Raw genomic sequence first — 24,572 nt, 5'->3', positions numbered from 1 at the left:
CACTGCAATAGGCATATGCAGGTAAGCATCCTGTATGTCCAGGGATACCATATAGTCCTTCGGCTCCAAATCCAGAACAATAGAGCGAAGAGTTTCCATACGGAATTTGGAAACTTTCACAAACTTGTTTAAAGACTTGAGGTTGAGAATGGGCCAGGAAGAACCATTCAGCTTGGGAACTAGGAACAGCGTTGAATAGTACCCCCTGCCTCTGAGCCAGAGGCACCGGCATTATCACTTCTGTGTCCAGGAGGGATTGCACCAGCAGATGGAGAGTTTTTGCTTTCACTGGATCCGTAGGGACGTCTGTCAAGCAAAACTGGCGAGGGGGACGTTTCTTGAAAAAGATGGCGTATCTGTGAGCGACGACTTCCCTTACCCAGGCGTCCAAAGTGGTCTGTGACCATACTTGAGCAAACCGTAGAAGTCAGCCTCCCACCCTGGGATCCCCCAGAGGGAGGCCCGCCCCGTCATGCTTGTCTGTTTTGGAAGCAGGCTGACGGGCCGCCCAGGCACGTTGAGGTTTGGGCTTAGTGGGTTTGGAAGTGCAAGGCTATTTTGGGTACGCCTGACCCTTTGCCTTACCTGGAGGTCAAAAAGAACAAAAAGGAAGTACTCTTAACCATCGGGACTGAAGGTGTAGTACTAGGTAGACATGCAGTCTTAGCCGATGCTAAGTCAGCAACAATATTATTGAGGTCTTCCCCAAAAAGTATTTTTCCCTTAAAAGGGATCACCTCCAAGGTCTTTTTAGAGTCTAGATCTGCAGACCAGGACCGCAACCAGAGGATCCAGTGAGCCAGAATAGACGTAGTAGACACTTTGGCCGCCAGGATACCTGCATCAGATTTCGCCTCCTGAATATGAGAGGCTGTAATAATGTATGAAAGACACTGTCTAGTATTATCAGGAAATTTAGACTGTAGTTCCGCTTAGACTTCCTGAACCCTGCCTCAATAGCTTTAGCAGCCCAAGAGGCCACAATAGTAGGCCTGTGCACATCTCCAGCAAGAGTGTAAATAGACTTCAAGCAACCCTCCACACGCTTATCCATCAGTTCCTTCAGAGAGGTGACGGTAGTGACAGGCAGAGCAGAGGACCCCACCAGACGCGCGACTTGTGAGTCCACCGGCAGCGGTGTTTCCCTATTTTTACTTAACTCTGCAGCGAGGGGATAACGAGCTAGTATCTTTTTAGACAGGGAGAATTTCTTTCCTGACGTATGTCAACTAGGTGGTCAGAGTGGGGCAAAACTAATTTATTAAACCTTCTTACACTTGAACTTATCTGGTTTCCTAGAGGTAGCTGGAGGTTCTTCGTCATCATCAATTTAAAGAATCAGCCTGATAGCCTCCGAGAGGTCAGGAACATCCACTTGTGTCATAGATTCCCCATCAGAAGCATCTGTACCAGTGTCTGAGGGGTCAGTATATGCGCCATCTTCATCAGATGAAGTATTTGAAATGTGTGGATTGTGAGGAAGTAATAGCTCGCTTAGATGACCCCTTGGTCTAAGGCGGGCGAGGGTTAGGATGTTGCTTAGCCAAAGACTGATTTAATTGCTGTAACTGAGAGGACAGAGTATCTGCGGATTAACTGCAAGGACAATATGTGGCTGTAATGGCACAGGAGGTCCTATAGGGGGCACAAGTCTAGTTACCAGCATAGTCAGTAAATTAGAAAATTTAGCCCACAGCAGGTCATGATTCGCCCCCATTGCTGTAGACTGACTGAGGGGTATAAAACCCCCAGTACCTGAACCCTCAGCTGCAATATTTTCCTCAGAGACATCCATGGCAGTAGCACTGCATGTTGCAGGATCAGCCATAGAATTATCACCATGTGTAGCTGACATTATATGAAAGCTTAACTGTAGGGCAAAATAGTACAATATAAGCAGACAAAGTACCTGGCAGAAATCCCCCTGTATAGTATGACTGCAAGCCAAGCACACACGGAGGATTTAAGAGGTATATGGTGACTGTAATACACAGAGAAAAATACCACAAGAGTATATGCTGTGAAACACTATATTACATGAGAACCCTGATGTACTTAAACCCCCTTCTGGGTACAGAATATAGGGATAGCAGTATATGTGAGATACACAGAATGGAAATCACACAGCAGCTACTGGCACACACACAGTCACATGTACAATGCAGAAATTATCGCAAACAACAATAAAACTGCACTGGACTAGCAATACTAAGTAACTGCACTACAAAGTAATGCTATATATGTATATAGATATAACAATTCACAGTAAAGACTGGACGTATATCCCAAGGTACTTGTACTAAATAGCTCTGAATGTATGCACTTGTTCATAACTAACACTGTCTAGAATACTTAAGTGTCCTGTAAATGCTCAGCGCTGATGATGCAGGCGGCTTTACAGCCAGCAGTGCCAAAGTCATCTCAGCATGCGTAATGGCGCCCAAACACTGACAGGGAGTGAGGGAGACAGAGAGATGCAGCTCCAGGGTGGAAACATCAGCAGTAAATGGCGCTTGGGGCTGAGGGAGGGGCTACAGGTCAAAGCCTTATCTCCTTGCTGGACTTCACCACCGGGTACTGCGGGCCTTAGCAAAATGGATTATGAGGTAATCCCACCTGTGCCTTTGCCCTGGTGGTCTAGTGGGGTTCCTGTACGGCCACAGTGTCCACGCCAGCACGCGTGGTCCGTCTCCTAAAGACCGCGTCGGATCGCGATTTGCAGCGGGTCCCACCTGGGGGACCCTCTTAGCTTCTCTCTTGATGCAGCCACGCAATCCCGGAGAGCAGCGGCAAGTGTGTGTGCGCTAGTGGAAACCAGAGCCCTTCGCTGTAAGTACCCAGCAACCAGGGCTCTGGAGTATACAGCGCCGCCGGGGGAGGTGAGGGAGCCGCAGCATGATATGTCAGAATGACATATAGCACTTGTAAGTGCCTATGCTGCGGCCCTTGAAGTCTTCTGAAAAGCTCTTTTCAGGGCTGCCCAGCGCAACCCTCCCTTTTAGCTGCCTGCACTGCTGGCACCAACTTACAAACTGAGCTCCAGTGCCTGGAGGGGGAGATATAGAGGAGGCGGCGCTAAGCATCCTGGGAACAGTCAAAGCTTTTAGCCTGTTGGTGCCTCGGATCAACCCAGTGTACCCCGCTGCAGAAATCATGCTTATACAGTACAGCAGGCTTTTTCAACCAGTGTGCCGTGGCACACTAGTGTGCCGCGACCAGTTGCAAGGTGTGCCGCGGAGCCAGAGCAGATTCCGGCACCTTCAGAGTTAACTGTTGACCCGGGCTCTTCTTAAAGGATCAGTCGTGCTCTGGCCGTGACGTATGCCTTGAAGACAGGACGGTGTGATTTCATAGTTCATGGCCACCGCTTCTCACCACACAGCCAGCCCACCCACCTGCACACACATCTTCCAGTTCCTGCCTGCATACACCGCTTTCCTTGCCCACCCACATCCACACCTGCCCGACCGCCCACTGCTCAGTATTCGCAGCAATCCACTATGAACAATCCCCGCCACTGAGGGACATGGAGGAGGACAGCTGACCAGTAGGGTTTTTTTTTCTCCTGTGGGGAACAATAGGATTTATGTGGGGAGAATAAGGATTTATGGGGGAGCAGTGTGACTAATTCTTGTGGGGAGCAATAGGATTTATGTAGGGAGCAATATGATTTATGTGGGGTGGCAATGTGATTGTTTTTTCTGTGTAGGCAAATGTATGTTTGGATTTTTTTTTACTATGAGGGCCAATGTGTGTTTTTTGTTTTTTTCTGTGGGTTACTGATGGTGTGCCTTGGCAATTTTAAAATATTGTTTGGTGTGCCGCGAGTAAAAAAAAGGTTGAAAATCACTGCAGTACAGTATGTGTATGTTTGTTCACACGCAAATATGCTTTCAACTCATAACCATAGAATTTGCACCAGGCATACTTTGTCAGGTGTAAACGTGTGTATACTAATACCTAATGACAGTGTAGAGATATTGTATGGCTTAGCAGTGTTGGCAGTAAATTCCAACCTTACATTACCCTATTTGTACACAACATAGTAATATAATAATATACTACATATGCAATAGAGAAAAGTACCTTGACAGTTATTAATAAATGCATAAATTACATTTTACCAATAAAATGTAATGAAAGGTCCTGTAAAATTAAATGGGGTCTTCTTTCATGCAGCTGTGACGTGACAAATGATCTACAGTAAATAGGTCACTATGCAAATGGTCAGTCAGAGGTCTCCAGTTACTGTAATAGTGCTGATGATTGTCATACTCAAGAACTTTCGCAGTACCCCCAAGAGATATGAGAAGAGGGGACTAATTCACTACACCATGGGGGTAATTCCAAGTTGATCGCAGCAGGATTTTTTTTAGCAGTTGGGCAAAACCATGGCCCTCATTCCGAGTTGTTCGCTCGCAAGCGGATTTTAGCAGATTTGCTCATGCTAAGCCGCCGCCTACTGGGAGTGAATCTTAGCATCTTAAAATTGCGAACGATGTATTCGCAATATTGCGATTACACACCTCGTAGCAGTTTCTGAGTAGCTCCAGACTTACTCGGCATCTGCGATCAGTTCACTGCTTGTCGTTCCTGGTTTGACGTCACAAACACACCCAGCGTTCGCCCAGACACTCCTCCGTTTCTCCGGCCACTCCTGCGTTTTTTCCGGAAACGGTAGCGTTTTTTCCCACACGCCCATAAAACGGCCTGTTTCCGCCCAGTAACACCCATTTCCTGTCAATCACATTACGATCGCCAGAACGATGAAAAAGCCGTGAGTAAAATTCCTAACTACATAGCAAATTTACTTGGCGCAGTCGCAGTGCGGACATTGCGCATGCGCATTAAGCGGAAAATCGCTGCGATGCGAAGATTTTTACCGAGCGAACAACTCGGAATGAGGGCCCATGTGCACTGCAGGGGGGGCAGATATAACATGTGCAGAGAGAGTTAGATTTGGGTGGGTTATTTTGTTTCTGTGCAGGGTAATACTGGCTGCTTTATTTTTACACTGCAATTTAGATTGCAGATTGAACACACCACACCCAAATCTAACTCTCTCTGCACATGTTATATCTGCCTCCCCTGCACTGCACATGGTTTTGCCCAACTGCTAAAAAAAAATCCTGCTGCGATCAACTCAGAATTACCCCCCATGTTTGTATGATAAAATTATTAAATTAAATGTTGTGGGAGAATATATATATATATGTATTAATACAATAATTGTATTACATTTATTTAATGTTTGGTGTGGGGCACCCAGAATAGATATAACATATACATAATATACACAACAAAGTAAGGAAATTATATTGTGAAGTGGGGCACTCTAGAAAAGAGTCATGTCCAGTAGGTACCCTCATAAAACCTACATGTGACTCTGGTTATCCTTGACTGGCCAAATTTCAAATAGAATTTCTCCAAGAGATATGCCTACTCGGCTAATTATGTCATGAATTTACTGTACTCCACTTACAGTATGTTAGACCACCCTGTTTCACCTCTTTAGGTGTAATGGGATGCCGTCTACGATAAATGCAAATCTAGATATGGCTACAACTTGATGTGTGGAGGCAGACGTTTTAAAGGAAAAGTCACCGCGGGGATCCGGCGATAAGCGCAACCCCCCAACAACAAAACACTCTGGTGCCCCTGTATAAATATACCATTTTTAATGCAATGAATGTTCGAAAAGGAAGAAAAGGTCGCACAGACACATATTTATTGTATCATTATTCTTACAATAAGTCACATTCAATCCTTTCCCATAGAATTAAATCTTGCTGTTAATCTATCAATTTTATTAATTGGGAAGGTGGCAGTACGGATGGTGTAATGGTTAGCATTACTGCCTCACAGCACTGAGGTCATGGGTTCAATTCCCACCATGGCCCTAACTGTGTGGAGTTTGTATATTCTTCCCGTACTTGCGTGGGTTTCCTCCGGGTACTCCGGTTTCCTCCCACATTCCAAAAATATACTGGTAGGTTAATTGGCTCCCAACAAAATTAACCCTAGCGTGAATGTGTGAGCGTGTACAAGTGATGGGGAATATAGAGTGTAAGCTCCACTGGGGCAGGGACTGATGTGAATGGGCAAATATTCTCTGTACAGCGCTGCGGAATATGTGTGCGCTATAAAAATAACTGGTAATAATAATAATAATAAGGTGCTCCTAGGAATAAATTATGTACATAGAGAGACCAAAAGACGGAAGTATTCCATATACAAGGCACACTCGGACTTTATGACAATGAACTAGAAGTCAGATATAATTTTTAATATCTGACCACAAACATTAAACTATAACTTTTATTTAATAATGTTCTAAAACTTTCTGCGAAAATATTGTGCAAGTGAAAAAAAAGAGATGTGATTATAACAATGTAAAATAAAAATTCAGCCACTGCAAATATCAATTCTTCACTCTCTCAAGTATTATGTATCCATATTTGTTACAATATTCTGTTACTTAGTCTCCAAATGGAAACAATTGTATCCACATAAGGTTGAACCGTGAGATAGCTAATTCCACTACCTAGTACTGAGCTGCGTTCTTAATTTGTTTCTTTCAATATTAACAGTGTGCGCATCACTGTTGAGACAAATATCTTCTATAAATAGAGACAAAATCATATGTTATCTTAATATGTGTATTTCTACTTCTCAGGTAGACGTAAATATTAGAGATGAGCGCCGGAAATTTTTCGGGTTTTGTGTTTTGGTTTTGGGTTCGGTTCCGCGGCCGTGTTTTGGGTTCGACCGCGTTTTGGCAAAACCTCACCGAATTTTTTTTGTCGGATTCGGGTGTGTTTTGGATTCGGGTGTTTTTTTCAAAAAACCCTAAAAAACAGCTTAAATCATAGAATTTGGGGGTCATTTTGATCCCAAAGTATTATTAACCTCAAAAACCATAATTTACACTCATTTTCAGTCTATTCTGAATACCTCACACCTCACAATATTATTTTTAGTCCTAAAATTTGCACCGAGGTCGCAGTGTGAGTAAGATAAGCGACCCTAGTGGCCGACACAAACACCGGGCCCATCTAGGAGTGGCACTGCAGTGTCACGCAGGATGTCCCTTCCAAAAAACCCTCCCCAAACAGCACATGACGCAAAGAAAAAAAGAGGCGCAATGAGGTAGCTGACTGTGTGAGTAAGATAAGCGACCCTAGTGGCCGACACAAACACCGGGCCCATCTAGGAGTGGCACTGCAGTGTCACGCAGGATGGCCCTTCCAAAAAACCCTCCCCAAACAGCACATGACGCAAAGAAAAAAAGAGGCGCAATGAGGTAGCTGACTGTGTGAGTAAGATAAGCGACCCTAGTGGCCGACACAAACACCGGGCCCATCTAGGAGTGGCACTGCAGTGTCACGCAGGATGGCCCTTCCAAAAAACCCTCCCCAAACAGCACATGACGCAAAGAAAAAAAGAGGCGCAATGAGGTAGCTGACTGTGTGAGTAAGATAAGTGACCCTAGTGGCCGACACAAACACCGGGCCCATCTAGGAGTGGCACTGCAGTGTCACGCAGGATGTCCCTTCCAAAAAACCCTCCCCAAACAGCACATGACGCAAAGAAAAAAAGAGGCGCAATGAGGTAGCTGACTGTGTGAGTAAGATAAGCGACCCTAGTGGCCGACACAAACACCGGGCCCATCTAGGAGTGGCACTGCAGTGTCACGCAGGATGTCCCTTCCAAAAAACCCTCCCCAAACAGCACATGACGCAAAGAAAAAAAGAGGCGCAATGAGGTAGCTGACTGTGTGAGTAAGATAAGCGACCCTAGTGGCCGACACAAACACCGGGCCCATCTAGGAGTGGCACTGCAGTGTCACGCAGGATGTCCCTTCCAAAAAACCCTCCCCAAACAGCACATGACGCAAAGAAAAAAAGAGGCGCAATGAGGTAGCTGACTGTGTGAGTAAGATAAGCGACCCTAGTGGCCGACACAAACACCGGGCCCATCTAGGAGTGGCACTGCAGTGTCACGCAGGATGGCCCTTCCAAAAAACCCTCCCCAAACAGCACATGACGCAAAGAAAAATAAAAGAAAAAAGAGGTGCAAGATGGAATTGTCCTTGGGCCCTCCCACCCACCCTTATGTTGTATAAACAGGACATGCACACTTTAACCAACCCATCATTTCAGTGACAGGGTCTGCCACACGACTGTGACTGATATGACGGGTTGGTTTGGACCCTTCCCAAAAAAGAAGCAATTAATCTGTCCTTGCACAAACTGGCTCTACAGAGGCAAGATGTCCACCTCATCATCATCCTCCGATATATCACCGTGTACATCCCCCTCCTCACAGATTATCAATTCGTCCCCACTGGAATCCACCATCTCAGCTCCCTGTGTACTTTGTGGAGGCAATTGCTGCTGGTCAATGTCTCCGCGGAGGAATTGATTATAATTCATTTTAATGAACATCATCTTCTCCACATTTTCTGGATGCAACCTCGTACGCCAATTGCTGACAAGGTGAGCGGCGGCACTAAACACTCTTTCGGAGTACACACTTGTGGGAGGGCAACTTAGGTAGAATAAAGCCAGTTTGTGCAAGGGCCTCCAAATTGCCTCTTTTTCCTGCCAGTATAAGTACGGACTGTGTGACGTGCCTACTTGGATGCGGTCACTCATATAATCCTCCACCATTCTTTCAATGTTGAGAGAATCATATGCAGTGACAGTAGACGACATGTCCGTAATCGTTGTCAGGTCCTTCAGTCCGGACCAGATGTCAGCATCAGCAGTCGCTCCAGACTGCCCTGCATCACCGCCAGCGGGTGGGCTCGGAATTCTGAGCCTTTTCCTCGCACCCCCAGTTGCGGGAGAATGTGAAGGAGGAGATGTTGACAGGTCGCGTTCCGCTTGACTTGACAATTTTCTCCCCAGCAGGTCTTTCAACCCCAGCAGACTTGTGTCTGCCGGAAAGAGAGATCCAAGGTAGGTTTTAAATCTAGGATCGAGCACGGTGGCCAAAATGTAGTGCTCTGATTTCAACAGATTGACCACCCGTGAATCCTTGTTAAGCGAATTAAGGGCTCCATCCACAAGTCCCACATGCCTAGCGGAATCGCTCCGTGTTAGCTCCTCCTTCAATGTCTCCAGCTTCTTCTGCAAAAGCCTGATGAGGGGAATGACCTGACTCAGGCTGGCAGTGTCTGAACTGACTTCACGTGTGGCAAGTTCAAAGGGCATCAGAACCTTGCACAACGTTGAAATCATTCTCCACTGCACTTGAGACAGGTGCATTCCACCTCCTATATCGTGCTCAATTGTATAGGCTTGAATGGCCTTTTGCTGCTCCTCCAACCTCTGAAGCATATAGAGGGTTGAATTCCACCTCGTTACCACTTCTTGCTTCAGATGATGGCAGGGCAGGTTCAGTAGTTTTTGGTGGTGCTCCAGTCTTCTGTACGTGGTGCCTGTACGCCGAAAGTGTCCCGCAATTCTTCTGGCCACCGACAGCATCTCTTGCACGCCCCTGTCATTTTTTAAAAAATTCTGCACCACCAAATTCAAGGTATGTGCAAAACATGGGACGTGCTGGAATTTGCCCATATTTAATGCACACACAATATTGCTGGCGTTGTCCGATGCCACAAATCCACAGGAGAGTCCAATTGGGGTAAGCCATTCCGCGATGATCTTCCTCAGTTGCCGTAAGAGGTTTTCAGCTGTGTGCGTATTCTGGAAAGCGGTGATACAAAGCGTAGCCTGCATAGGAAATAGTTGGCGTTTGCGAGATGCTGCTACTGGTGCCGCCGCTGCTGTTCTTGCGGCGGGAGTCCATACATCTACCCAGTGGGCTGTCACAGTCATATAGTCCTGACCCTGCCCTGCTCCACTTGTCCACATGTCCGTGGTTAAGTGGACATTGGGTACAACTGCATTTTTTAGGACACTGGTGAGTCTTTTTCTGACGTCCGTGTACATTCTCGGTATCGCCTGCCTAGAGAAGTGGAACCTAGATGGTATTTGGTAACGGGGGCACACTGCCTCAATAAATTGTCTAGTTCCCTGTGAACTAACGGCGGATACCGGACGCACGTCTAACACCAACATAGTTGTCAAGGCCTCAGTTATCCGCTTTGCAGCAGGATGACTGCTGTGATATTTCATCTTCCTCGCAAAGGACTGTTGGACAGTCAATTGCTTACTGGAAGTAGTACAAGTGGGCTTACGACTTCCCCTCTGGGATGACCATCTACTCCCAGCAGCAACAACAGCAGCGCCAGCAGCAGTAGGCGTTACACGCAAGGATGCATCGGAGGAATCCCAGGCAGGAGAGGACTCGTCAGAATTGCCAGTGACATGGCCTGCAGGACTATTGGCATTCCTGGGGAAGGAGGAAATTGACTCTGAGGGAGTTGGTGGGGTGGTTTGCGTGAGCTTGGTTACAAGAGGAAGGGATTTACTGGTCAGTGGACTGCTTCCGCTGTCGGCCAAAGTTTTTGATCTTGTCACTGACTTATTATGAATGCGCTGCAGGTGACGTATAAGGGAGGATGTTCCGAGGTGGTTAACGTCCTTACCCCTACTTATTACAGCTTGACAAAGGGAACACACGGCTTGACAAATGTTGTCCGCATTTCTGGTGAAATACTTCCACACCGAAGAGCTGATTTTTTTGGTATTTTCACCAGGCATGTCAACGGCCATATTCCTCCCACGGACAACAGGTGTCTCCCCGGGTGCCTGACTTAAACAAACCACCTCACCATCAGAATCCTCCTGGTCAATTTCCTCCCCAGCGCCAGCAACACCCATATCCTCCTCATCCTGGTGTACTTCAACACTGACATCTTCAATCTGACTATCAGGAACTGGACTGCGGGTGCTCCTTCCAGCACTTGCAGGGGGCGTGCAAATGGTGGAAGGCGCATGCTCTTCACGTCCAGTGTTGGGAAGGTCAGGCATCGCAACCGACACAATTGGACTCTCCTTGTGGATTTTGGATTTCGAAGAACGCACAGTACTTTGCGGTGCTACTGCTTTTGCCAGCTTGAGTCTTTTCATTTTTCTAGCGAGAGGCTGAGTGCCTCCATCCTCATGTGAAGCTGAACCACTAGCCATGAACATAGGCCAGGGCCTCAGCCGTTCCTTGCCACTCCGTGTGGTAAATGGCATATTGGCAAGTTTACGCTTCTCCTCCGACAATTTTATTTTAGGTTTTAGAGTCCTTTTTTTACTGATATTTGGTGTTTTGGATTTGACATGCTCTGTACTATGCCATTGGGCATCGGCCTTGGCAGACGACGTTGCTGGCATTTCATCGTCTCGGCCATGACTAGTGGCAGCAGCTTCAGCACGAGGTGGAAGTGGATCTTGATCTTTCCCTAATTTTGGAACCTCAACATTTTTGTTCTCCATATTTTAATAGGCACAACTAAAAGGCACCTCAGGTAAACAATGGAGATGGATGGATACTAGTATACAATTATGGATGGACTGCTGAGTGCCGACACAGAGGTAGCTACAGCCGTGGACTACCGTACTGTACTGTGTCTGCTGCTAATATAGACTGGATGATAATGAGATGTAGTATGTATAAAGAAGAAAGAAAAAAAAAACCACGGGTAGGTGGTATACAATTATGGATGGACTGCCGAGTGCCGACACAGAGGTAGCTACAGCCGTGGACTACCGTACTGTGTCTGCTGCTAATATAGACTGGTTGATAAAGAGATGTAGTATGTATGTATAAAGAAGAAAGAAAAAAAAACCACGGGTAGGTGGTATACAATTATGGACGGACTGCCGAGTGCCGACACAGAGGTAGCTACAGCCGTGGACTACCGTACTGTGTCTGCTGCTAATATAGACTGGTTGATAAAGAGATGTAGTATGTATGTATAAAGAAGAAAGGAAAAAAAACTACGGGTAGGTGGTATACAATTATGGATGGACTGCCGAGTGCCGACACAGAGGTAGCTACAGCCGTGGACTACCGTACTGTACTGTGTCTGCTGCTAATATAGACTGGATGATAATGAGATGTAGTATGTATAAAGAAGAAAGAAAAAAAAACCACGGGTAGGTGGTATACAATTATGGATGGACTGCCGAGTGCCGACACAGAGGTAGCTACAGCCGTGGACTACCGTACTGTGTCTGCTGCTAATATAGACTGGTTGATAAAGAGATGTAGTATGTATGTATAAAGAAGAAAGAAAAAAAAACCACGGGTAGGTGGTATACAATTATGGACGGACTGCCGAGTGCCGACACAGAGGTAGCTACAGCCGTGGTCTACCGTACTGTGTCTGCTGCTAATATAGACTGGTTGATAAAGAGATGTAGTATGTATGTATAAAGAAGAAAGAAAAAAAAAACCACGGGTATGTGGTATACAATTATGGATGGACTGCCGAGTGCCGACACAGAGGTAGCTACAGCCGTGGACTACCGTACTGTGTCTGCTGCTAATATAGACTGGTTGATAAAGAGATGTAGTATGTATGTATAAAGAAGAAAGAAAAAAAAACCACGGGTAGGTGGTATACAATTATGGATGGACTGCCGAGTGCCGACACAGAGGTAGCTACAGCCGTGGACTACCGTACTGTACTGTGTCTGCTGTTAATATAGACTGGATGATAATGAGATGTAGTATGTATAAAGAAGAAAGAAAAAAAACCACGGGTAGGTGGTATACAATTATGGATGGACTGCCGAGTGCCGACACAGAGGTAGCTACAGCCGTGGACTACCGTACTGTGTCTGCTGCTAATATAGACTGGTTGATAATGAGATGTAGTATGTATAAAGAAGAAATAAAAAAAAACCACGGGTAGGTGGTATACAATTATGGACGGACTGCCGAGTGCCGACACAGAGGTAGCTACAGCCGTGGACTACCGTACTGTACTGTGTCTGCTGCTAATATAGACTGGATGATAATGAGATGTAGTATGTATAAAGAAGAAAGAAAGAAAAAACCACGGGTAGGTGGTATACAATTATGGATGGACTGCCGAGTGCCGACACAGAGGTAGCTACAGCCGTGAACTACCGTACTGTGTCTGCTGCGACTGGATGATAAATAATGATATAAAAAATATATATATATCACTACTGCAGCCGGACAGGTATATATTATATAATGACGGACCTGCTGGACACTGTCTGTCAGCAGAATGAGTTTTTTTATTTTATAGAATAAAAAAACACCACACAAGTCACACGACGTGTGTTTAACTTTTACAGGCAGACATTCACAATACAATATAGTATGCTATATACTGGTGGTCAGGTCACTGGTCAGTCACACTGGCAGTGGCACTCCTGCAGAAAAAAAGTGTGCACTGTTTAATTTTAATATGTACTCCTGGCTCCTGCTATAACCTAACTGCTCCCCAGTCTCCCCCACAATTAAGCTGTGTGAGCACAGTCAGATATTATACATAGATGATGCAGCAGCACACTGGGCTGAGCACAGATATGGTATGTGACTGAGTCACTGTGTATCGTTTTTTCAGGCAGAGAACGGATTATATTAAATAATATAAAACTGCACTGGTGGTCACTGGTCAGTCACTAGTATAACTAACTAATACTATCAGCAAAATTCTGCACTCTCTGTCTGAGTACTCCTCCTAAGCTCCAGTAAATGAAGTGTCACTGTCTCACTCTCACTCTCCTATCTATTTCTTCTCTAAACGGAGAGGACGCCAGCCACGTCCTCTCACTATCAATCTCAATGCACGTGTAAAATGGCGGCGACGCGCGGCTCCTTATATAGAATCCGAGTCTCGCGATAGAATCCGAGCCTCGCGAGAATCCGACAGCGTCATGATGACGTTCGGGCGCGCTCGGGTTAACCGAGCAAGGCGGGAAGATCCGAGTCGCTCGGATCCGTGTAAAAAAAGCTGAAGTTCGGGCGGGTTCGGATTCCGAGGAACCGAACCCGCTCATCACTAGTAAATATCTGTCTCCTGGAGTCATCTTATGAATTAGCCAGTCTGGGAATAAGTACCAAATGTTCTACAATGATATTTCCCTCAGCTATATTCTCTATTATATAACGCCGTTCAGTCCGGTAGAATAAATACTTCTCTATAGATATGTTTTAATATTATGCATCTAGTTGTGTTTATATATAGGCATAAGTGTAACACAATACAAATAATTGAATAGGGAACTGCAACGTATTATAGTTAGATGGTTTACTCAACAAATAGATTATATATTAAATGTAACAAATATCCCTTGTCATTGGACCTTTATGATCCCCCCCACTTATGCGTACGTGGTGGCAATATATTGTTAAGGCGTGTTTAATAAAATATATATATAATATAATATGGACAGTTTGATAATATATTGTCCTTATACCACACAGCCCAATTTATACCTGCTGGTCACAGATTATGTTTCCAGACCAGCATATACGTATTTGTATATATGGCGGTGTTGTGTTATTGGGGTATATTCAATATATGTACAAATTATGGACAGTTGGTAATATATTGTCCTAATATCACATGATCTAATTCATATCCGCTGGTCATGGATTATATCCCCAAACCCGCACATATAGTTCACAATCTTTATAACATAGGTGGTCATTCCGGAGTTGATCGCTCGTTATATTTTTTCGCAACGGAGCGATTAGTCGCTAATGCGCATGCGCAATGTTCGCAGTGCGACTGCGCCAAGTAAATTTGCTATTAAGTTAGGTATTTTACTCATGGCATTACGAGGTTTTTTCTTCGTTCTGGTGATCGTAGTGGGATTGCCAGGAAGTGGGTGTTTCTGGGCGGAAACTGGCCGTTTTATGGGTGTGTGCGAAAAAACGCTGCCGTTTCTGGGAAAAACGTGGGCGTGTCTGAAGAAACGGGGGAGTGTCTGGGTGAACGCTGGGTGTGTTTGTGACGTCAAACCAGGAACGAAACTGACTGAACTGATCGCAGTGGCAGAGTAAGTCTCGAGCTACTCAGAAACTGCTAAGAACTGTCTATTCGCAAATCTGCTAATCTTTCATTCGCAAATCTACTATGCTAAGATTCACTCCCAGTAGGCGGCGGCTTAGCGTGTGCAAAGCTGCTAAAAGCAGCTTGCGAGCGAACAACTCGGAATGAGGGCCATAAGTGTAATTGCTGTTTAATCGGTAAGGGTAGGCTTCGTAGTCTAGAGCAGGGCTCGTGAAGATTGCGGTGTGTCTCAGAGTACACCCACCGGCCGCTGCCCGCCATCTCAAGTCACACGTGCTGCTGTCAGCGTCTATCAATGTGAAACCGCTGGGTGTGTACCCGGCTGTGGCTGCGCCTATATAACACAATGGGGTATATTTACTAAGGTCCCGATTTTGACCGAGATGGTGTTTTTTCTTCAGTGTCATCTCGGGAATTTACTAAACTCAAATCACGGCAGTCATGAGGGCATTCGTATTTTTTTGGGAGTCCAAGGGAAAAAATACGATTGAATACACCTTCGGTCAAACGCGGCTGTTTAGGTATGGTTCACGGTCATTTACTAACCATTCGTATTTGTAATCTGTACCGTGAAAATGCATTTGCGGCCGTGAAAAAATACAAATCGTAAAAAAGTCCTTAAAAAAAAGTAGACCTGCTTTTGATAAGCGTGTTTACATGTGTATTCAATTATCCATTAGTCACACCTGAATTTTTGGCCCTTTAAAAGGGCCCCAAGCACATTTTGACCAACTCTCACTCTGAAATGGCTGCTGCCGTGTGTAGTACAGATTTATTGTTTGCTGGGGGATACCTGAGACTGCTCCATGAGGCGACAATAAATCAGGGCCAGGTAAGTCAACATGGTCAGCAGGTTGTACAGGTGCCGCAGAGACTGCGCAGGCCTCGTTTTTTTAGGGGTCATTTAAACTTGAACGCATTGTCCGATGATAGGGTCATACAGATGTTTTGGCTAAATAGAAACAACATTTTCCGTCTGTATGACCTTGTCAAACTGGACCTAGACCCTGAGACAGCACGCTCTCGCTCTGTCTCAGGCCTGCACAAACTCCTGGCTATGTTGCACTTTATGGCTACTGGGAGCTTCCAGGCTGTGACAGGCGATGTAATTGGTATCTCCCAGCCCACCTTTTCAAAATATTTAAATCAGGTGAGTTGAAACATACATACACGTCTATGTCTAAGTGTTGCTTCTGTTATGTCTTATAACACAGTATTATATTGATTACAGATCATGACACTCACCTTATATTTTGTACTGTCCACTCAGGTTTTGGATGTGTTGGAACCCCACATAGATGCCTCTATCTGCTTCCCTACCCAGGAGTCGCAGTGGCATGCAGTCAGGGTAGCTTTCTATGAGCTTGCTGGCATGCCCAATGTGCTGGGTGCCATAGATTGCACACACGTTGAGCTGAGACCACCTAGGGGCAGGCAATATGTTTTCACAAATGGACATTTTCGCCAATCCACTAATGTCCAGGTGGTTTGTGATGCAAATCTCAAAATTATGAGTGTGGTTGCAGGTTACCCTGGCGGCTGCCATGACTCCTTCATCCTCAGTCAGTCATCACTCTTCGATAAGTTTGAGGACGGACAAATGCCTGATGGCTGGCTGCTGGGTATGTTCCAAGTGTGTTGTGTGTATGTGTGGTAACTTCAAACTCCTGATTTTTGTATGTGATTTACCATAATCTACATGTCCTAATGTTGGCTATATCTGTATTTCAGGTGATGGTGGTTATGGCTGCTACTCTTGGCTCCTTACTCCATTGTCCCAACCTGATTCTCTTGCTGAACACAATTATAATAATGCACATAAGTCTACGCGGAATGTGATAGAAAGATGTTTTGGGGTGCTGAAATCTAGGTTTCGGTGTCTGGATAAGTCTGCTGGGCTTTTGTTGTATAGTCCCTCAAAGGTGACTAGGATTGTGTTCTCCTGCTGTTTTCTTCATAATCTGTGTTTGAGTCAACATCTGCCATATGTTGGTGATGAAGAAAACAGCCAGCAAGTAGGTGAGTTAGAAACATCTGGTGACAGTGTGAGTACAGATGTAGGGAGGCAGGTAAGGCAAGAAGTGATTCTGCGTTATTTTAACGGTAAGTATTATTTAGTTAGAAATAACCTTGCCTAACCACTTTTATAAAATGTATTGAAGGTGTGAATGTTGTTTGTGTTGTGTTAGTGTTTGTTATTTATACTGTTCTTTACAGTTATACTGTAATTTGAATAACTTACACTGTCACTCATTAGCACATTAAACCATACACATATTGCGTGTTTAAAAATGATTTGCTTGGACACAGGCATTTTTGGTGTAACAATTCCAATAACTTTATTTTTTAACAACCATTTGATGCATCCTTCATTTTTTTTTTTGTGTGTGCTGGGTGCAGAGGATTGACCTGGTTCGTTGGTCCGTGTTCTGCTGGAGTGTCTAACAGGGGAGGTAACTGGGGTCTGGCTTGGTGTTGTAGTTCCGGAGCTTGAGCTGATTTGTTGGGATGCCAACACATTAATGCTTTGGCTGAGGTTGTGTATGCTTGCAGTCAGTTGGGTATTTGTGGCAGTGTTGCTGGCAATAAGAGGTTTTCGTTCACCAGTTGGTTGTGTTGTATTATTTGTATGAGGGCTTGTTGCTGCCGCTGTTGTTCATCCATGATTCGGAGTAAATTGGCTTGCATTTGACTGTTGTCTGCCCTCATCTGCTCCATTGAATTGGCAATTCTGCCAACCTGAACTATCAGTCTGCCTGAGTTCCGACTGAGGCGAGGAAGATGATGGGGCAGACTGGCAAGGTATTGGGTGTGGGTGTTCAGGCAGGCATAGTGTTGCGCCTGTTGTGTGGCCCAACTGCTCCAAAACTCAGGGGCCATTTGTTGCTGGGGTGGTGTTGGCCTCAATTGGGGGCTATGGGATGTTTGGGGTGATTGTGTTATGTCCTGCTGCGTGGTTGGCTGGGTAGGATCGATGGGCTGCAGGTGTAGTGTGTAGGTAGGCTGCTGGTCACTTTCCTGCTGGGTGTCCTCGTCCATGATGGGTGGTTCTGTATGGGGTTGATAACAGCCACTATTTAGTTTTTTAAATATTTCTTTGCTTGACGTAAACATGCCTTACTTAATAATATTCATGTTGAAACAGAGATTGTGGCCTAAAATTACCTAGGTATCTCACCTTTTTATAGACATATGTGGCTTCTAACTTACCATACTCACTGGAAAAACGAATTAGGGAATTGTCGGACTCTGAGCCATAATGAATGTGCAAACATGAAGAACTGTCTCCATTTTAAATTAATGCATTTACAGATTGTGTCTGAACCTTCCTTTTGTTAAACACACACAATACATTAAATGTGTTTAGGAACACACTCACAAATTGATCAAGGCAGTCAGTGTTGTGTGGGCAAATTACACCAAAGAAATAAAGCACACATTTAAAAAAAAAAAAAAAAACATGTAAATGTCTTAAGGTGACCTATGTTTAGAAATGGTGATGTTGTCCATGGCAAACAATTGGATTCTAGATTACATTTATGTTGCTGTTTCTTGTTTAAATTTCTGGAATATTAAATGGTTGCTATGGGCAACATCACATCTGAAAATGTAACCACAAAAATGTCAAAAATACCATGTGCTTGTTGTTTGTGATTATTGCCTGGAATAAGAATTAACACAAATAAATACATTTTGGCAGTACACAAACAGTGGTGCAGATGAATTAACCTGGAGAAGACCTAAGGATTTGAAAAACCAGTGATATGTGCAAGGTGATAAAGGCACAAGCCAAGCAGGGACGTTCAGAATTTTTACTGTTAGGATCTGTTTTGCTTCTGCCTTGATCACCTTGCACATATCAGTGGTGGGTGGTAGTCATGTGACCGCCGGTCGGCTGACCGACAGTCACATGACCTCCTCCGTGAGCCCGACGGCTCACTATCCCGATGGTCGGCATGCCGACCAACAGGGACTATTTCCACTCGTGGGTGTCCACGACACCCATAGAGTGGGAATAGAACCCGTGGCGACCGCAGGTCGCCACCGAGCCCGCAGCGTGGCGAGCGTGGCGAGCGTAGCGAGCCCGCAAGTTGCTTGCTGCACTCGCCCTTCCCCGCCGGGATCCCGGCGTCGGTATGCTGCCGGGATCCCGGCGTCGGTAAGGTGACCGGCGGTCAGGAGACCGCCGGTCACCCGTACTACACCCTTAGTGGTTTATCAATTCATTATGCCTTATCCAGGTTAATTCATAGACCACACTGTTTAAAATTTTTGTTACAATTAACTTTTATGTTTACTCACCAGACAGCTGAGGTGATTGTGGATCCTCGCTTTGTGGACTCGCCAAAATTGCTTGTGGTGGCAGGGACAACACTGCGGAGATGCGCCGTTGGGGTAGTGATGATGGAGCAGCAGATTCAGCCTCAAGACGACGTCTCTTGGTTGGCCTCCTAGGCACAGTCACTGAGCCCTGTGATGGGCGCCTTAGTGGAGGGGGGTTTGCAGAAGAAGAACCTATGTGATAAGATAAACATTAACATTTTGTGCTTCTATGTGTTTGCTGAATATGTGATTACAGTGAATTCTTACCTGCATTCCCACCATCTGCATCACTTGGCAGTGTTGGCTGTGGCCTGGCTGTGCTGCTTCTCTGGCGTACTGTAGAAATATGAAGAATTACCTTATGGACATACTTTTATTTAACAATGTTTTCTGTAAATCCTTCTTGTGATGTAAACATCTGGAACCTGATGATAAGTAAACTAAACAATGCTTAAGCTTTTCGGGCTGACTTCATTGGGTGTGTATACTTTAAATAAGATTCAATTTCACAAATTAATCTATACACAAAGCCAAATAATGCACAATATTCTAATGTTTAAAAAACAAAACACATAGCTTGACACAACCACAATATTGCACGCTAAGCAGAGCTGGATTAAGGCATCGGGGGGCCCGGGGTACTTAAGACAGGGGGGCCCTAAGGTGTAAATTTTATATATATATATATATATATATATATATATATGTATATACAAATAGAAAATAAGAGGCGGCACTCAGCAGACTTGTGATGCAAAATCAAAAAAGTGTAATAGGTACAGTCAACGTTTCGGGGACCACCTCCCCGTCTTCAGACTTGTCCTGAAGACGGGGAGGTGGTCCCCGAAACGTTGACTGTACCTATTACACTTTTTTGATTTTGCATCACAAGTCTGCTGAGTGCCGCCTCTTATTTTCTATTTGTACATTTACAAGGGTCGTTTACCCTGAGGAGGGCACCGGAGCAAGGTACACCCCATGGGGGAGGCCGAGAGTGCCGGAGCACAGAGTATTTATATATATATATATGTATATATATATTATACACGCTGTATCATTTGAAGTAGGGGATTATCGGGAAGTTTGGATAAATTATCTATTATATATATATATATATATATATATATACTGTATATACATATATATATATATATATATAGTGTATATATACATACATATTTGCATATACAGTACTATATATATATATATATATATACAGTGGTCGAAGTGGAAATTTTGAAGTGGGGGTATGCAAAAGTCAAGGCGCGCTCCAGAAAAGGGGGCGTGGTCACCCAAGAGGGGGCGTGGTCATCCAATAGGGGCGTGTCCCATGTAGTAAACCCTTTATACAATATAGTACTGGTGCCCCTTTCACATTATAGCACACTGAATGAGCCGAAATTCACCTTGTAGCACACTGAATGAGCCAAAATTCACCCTGTAGCACACTGAATGAGCCGAAATTCACCCTGTAGCACACTGAATGAGCCGAAATTCACCCTGTAGCACACTGAATGAGACGAAATTCACCCTGTAGCACACTGAATGAGCCGAAATTCACATTGTAGCACACTGAATGAGCCGAAATTCACATTGTAGCACACTGAATGAGCCGAAATTCACATTGTAGCACACTGAATGAGCCGAAATTCACATTGTAGCACACTGAATGAGCCGAAACTCACATTATAGCACACTGAATGAGCCAAAATTCACATTATAGCACACTGAATGAGCCAAAATCCACAATATAGCACACTGAATGAGCCGAAATTCACATTGTAGCACTGAGAGAGCCGAAATTCACATTATAGCACACTGAGAGCCGAAATTCACATTATAGCACACTGAATGAGCCGAAATTCACATTATAGCACACTGAATGAGCCGAAATTCACATTGTAGCACACTGAATGAGCCGAAACTCACATTATAGCACACTGAATGAGCCAAAATTCACATTATAGCACACTGAATGAGCCAAAATCCACAATATAGCACACTGAATGAGCCGAAATTCACATTGTAGCACTGAGAGAGACGAAATTCACATTATAGCACACTGTGAGAGCCGAAATTCACATTATAGCACACTGAATGAGCTGAAATTCACATTATAGCACACTGAATGAGCCGAAATTCACATTGTAGCACACTGAATGAGCTGAAATTGTGACAGCAGGGAAAGCCAGAGTGACAGCAGGGACAGGGAGAGAGAGTGACGACAGGGAGAGAGAGTGACGACAGGGAGAGAGAGTGACGACAGGGAGAGAGAGAGTGACGACAGGGAGAGAGAGAGTGACGACAGGGAGAGAGAGAGTGACAGTAGGGACAGGGACAGTAACGACAGGGAGAGAGGGTGACAGCAGGGGAACATTACCTGACTGCGGTCGGCGGAGGCACCCATGGGCAGCGGCGGTGGTAAGGAGGCCTTTGGTGCGGTGAGGTCCCTCTGACCGCCATTTTTTGCGGGTGAGCGGCTGGCAACGGTGAGCGGCGGGCGCCTGGTGGCAGTGAGCGGCTGACTATTGCTGTATTGATCATTGGTGGCCAGTGGTGCCAGTAATATAAACATTGCTGGCCTGTGTCAGCAATGTATATATTACTGCTTTATTGATCATTGGTGGCAAGTGGTGACAGAAGGAATATATACATTGCTGGCCTGTGCCAGCAATGTATACATTACTGGCTAAAAAAAAAAAAGGCATAACCATTGGTGACCAGTGGTACGGTATATACATTGCTGGCCTATGCCAGCAATGTATATAACCGAGGGCAACAGCTATATGCAGCGCTGCGTGTGAAGGAGGGAGCCTGGAGCCCTGAGCGGCAGCTGACTGAGGCCGGAGGGAGCAGAGCAGACGGACCGCGGCGGGGAGAGTGCAGGGCGGCTGGCGGCTGTGAGCGAGAACAGCGCTCTACACAGCCGCAGGCTGCAGCTTTACTTCATCCTATTGGTTGGCCGTAGCTCATTTAGCTCTGCTGCGCCGGTGGCTGGGTTCGCTGTCACCTGTCAGTGGGGAGGGGAGCACAATGCACGGAAGTGCAGTGCCGCGGAGCAGATCGATTTAGAGATCTGATCTCCGGCGCATGGCGGGGGGCCCTTTTCTGACAGGGGGGCCCGGGGTACTTACCCCCGGAAACCCCCCCTTAATCCGGCTCTGACGCTAAGGTACCAATTTTCATTCTACAAATACAACACTAGGCTCAAATATCTGCACAAAAATGTTTATAATAATAAAAAAAAGGCCAGAAAAACAATACAAAACCACAAAGGACAACCCACAACAACACACAATAAACAAAAATCCAAAGAAATCTATTTGTTTTCAAAATATGCAAACAACATATTCAACACACTTCTTTTAAATACACCTAGAAAGATTTAGTACTGATATCAAATGGAAGGAAAAGGCCAAGGCAACCAGATTAAAAAACAAAACAAAAAAAAATATAAAAAAATTATTGATAGTAACATTACATCAGTCATGGACAACCTGGGGCTCTCAAGATGTAGTAAAACTACACATACCAGCATGCACTGCAACAGATGTAGCATTCACTAATAACAAAACTGAGGCAATGCATGATGGGACTTGTAGTTTGCCAACACCTGTAGAGCCACAGGTTGCCCAGGCCTGCACGACATCACCAACACATTGTAACAATTAACAAACTGACAATCACAATTAGCTTGATGAAATTACAAACAACAAAGGACAACACACAGATGTTTACACTTTTAAATTAATAAAAACAACTCACCATCCTGCCTTGGCCGGTCAGAATCCCGGACATGAGTCGCACCAACCACTTCTGGCGGAATAAGTGAACGCACAGGCTCCTCCCAATCCCGATAAGATGCACGGAAGGGGTGTCCACCCTTGGTTTGGCGGGCTGATTTGGCCTCCTTGGCCATCTTTGCTTTGACACAGCGCTTTATGTCATAAAAGCGCTTGCGACACGTGTCCTCGGTCCGCCTCACCACACCCTCACTATTCACAGCCGCAATGACCTTCCCCCACAGAACAGACTTCCTACGTGTGGACACCTTGGCAGCATCATGGCCAAACAACTGCCGATGATGCCTCATCAGCTCCCGCACCAAAGCCATATTTTCAGAATAGCTGAATTTCACATTGCGCCCAGTCTTTGTAGTGGTGCGTGGCTGCGGAGCCACAACACCCTCACTATCACTGGAGGCCGCAGCAGCAGCCACCCCCTCCTCCTCACTAACCTCCTCCACCTCACTCACCTCCTCCCTCTCACTAAGCTCCTCCACCTCACTCACCTCCTCCCTCTCACTCACCTCCTCCACCTCACTTACCTCCTCCACCTCACTCACCTCCTCCACCACACTCACCTCCTCCACCACACTCACCTCCTCCACCACACTCACCTCCTCCACCACACTCACCTCTGACTGGGACATAATCAGGACAAACTACAAATAACACTGATAAAAAAAAACAGAAAACACACTCCTCCACTACCACTACACACCACACACACAACACACACACACTCACTCACAAACAATGACAACAGACTTGGAAAAAAAAAACAAGGACAAAAAAGTAGACAAACTTTTAAATAACTACACAACAAGTATGACAAGACTACTTACACACACAGTACAGCACTCAACAATCACAAAAATCACCAACAAATCCTCCAAAAACTCCACAAAACTCACCAACTCCTAACACACCTTCCTCTCACCTCTCCACTAGCTAAACCCACGAGGTGCGGACGGTTTGGGGCGTTTTTATAGTAATGTGCACAGACACTCCTCCATCACGAATCAAACCAATCACGGACGAGTGACAAAAACGAAACTTAGGAAAAAAACGCGGCCGGGAACGGAGAAACACTGCCGTGACTAAAATGTGACGCAGTCGTAAAAAAAACACATAACACGGCCGCAAAACCACTAAATCGGCCGCATTCTACCTTATAAAACTACGAATGACATCGACATGGGTAAGTACGAAAAAGAAAAATACGACAACTTTGTAAATTAGTCGTAATTAATTCAAAAAGTTGCAACATTACATTTTCGATGTCATTCGTGTTAGATCTTTAACCTCATTCTGAAAAATATGAATTTTAGTAAATATACCCCAATGAGTCTATGTAGAGCTCACGTTCTTAACATGGAGTATGAGTACAGTGGCTAAACAGTTTAAAATGACAGACACACTGCAGCTGAGATGCGTTGCATCGTTATTTAATATTTTGGGGACAGCATCCATATCTTAGCTTACTCTGCTAATAAGCAGGCTCAATTAAT

The 24,572-nt window shown here is 45.2% G+C and overlaps 1 protein-coding gene across 5 annotated transcripts in view; it reads left to right on the top strand.

Moving 5' to 3' along the window:
* LOC135047996 (arylsulfatase H-like) overlaps positions 1-24,572 on the top strand; it is a 450,445-nt gene that overhangs the window by 423,853 nt on the left and 2,020 nt on the right. Inside the window, exon 11 of one of the 5 annotated variants that reach the window (XM_063955495.1) lies at positions 19,262-19,702. The exons of the other annotated variants lie outside the window; for them this stretch is intronic. Within the exon in view, the coding sequence (XP_063811565.1) occupies positions 19,262-19,269 (8 nt within the window). The 3' untranslated portion in view covers positions 19,270-19,702. Of the gene's footprint in view, positions 1-19,261; positions 19,703-24,572 lie in introns of those variants that run through there. 5 annotated transcript variants of the gene reach the window in all.

The sequence above is a fragment of the Pseudophryne corroboree genome, chromosome 2 (assembly GCF_028390025.1).
Source record: "Pseudophryne corroboree isolate aPseCor3 chromosome 2, aPseCor3.hap2, whole genome shotgun sequence".
In the NCBI taxonomy this organism is placed as follows: domain Eukaryota; kingdom Metazoa; phylum Chordata; class Amphibia; order Anura; family Myobatrachidae; genus Pseudophryne; species Pseudophryne corroboree.
The sequence above is the reverse complement of the archived record's forward strand: the minus strand, read 5'-3'. Positions and strand labels throughout refer to the sequence as shown.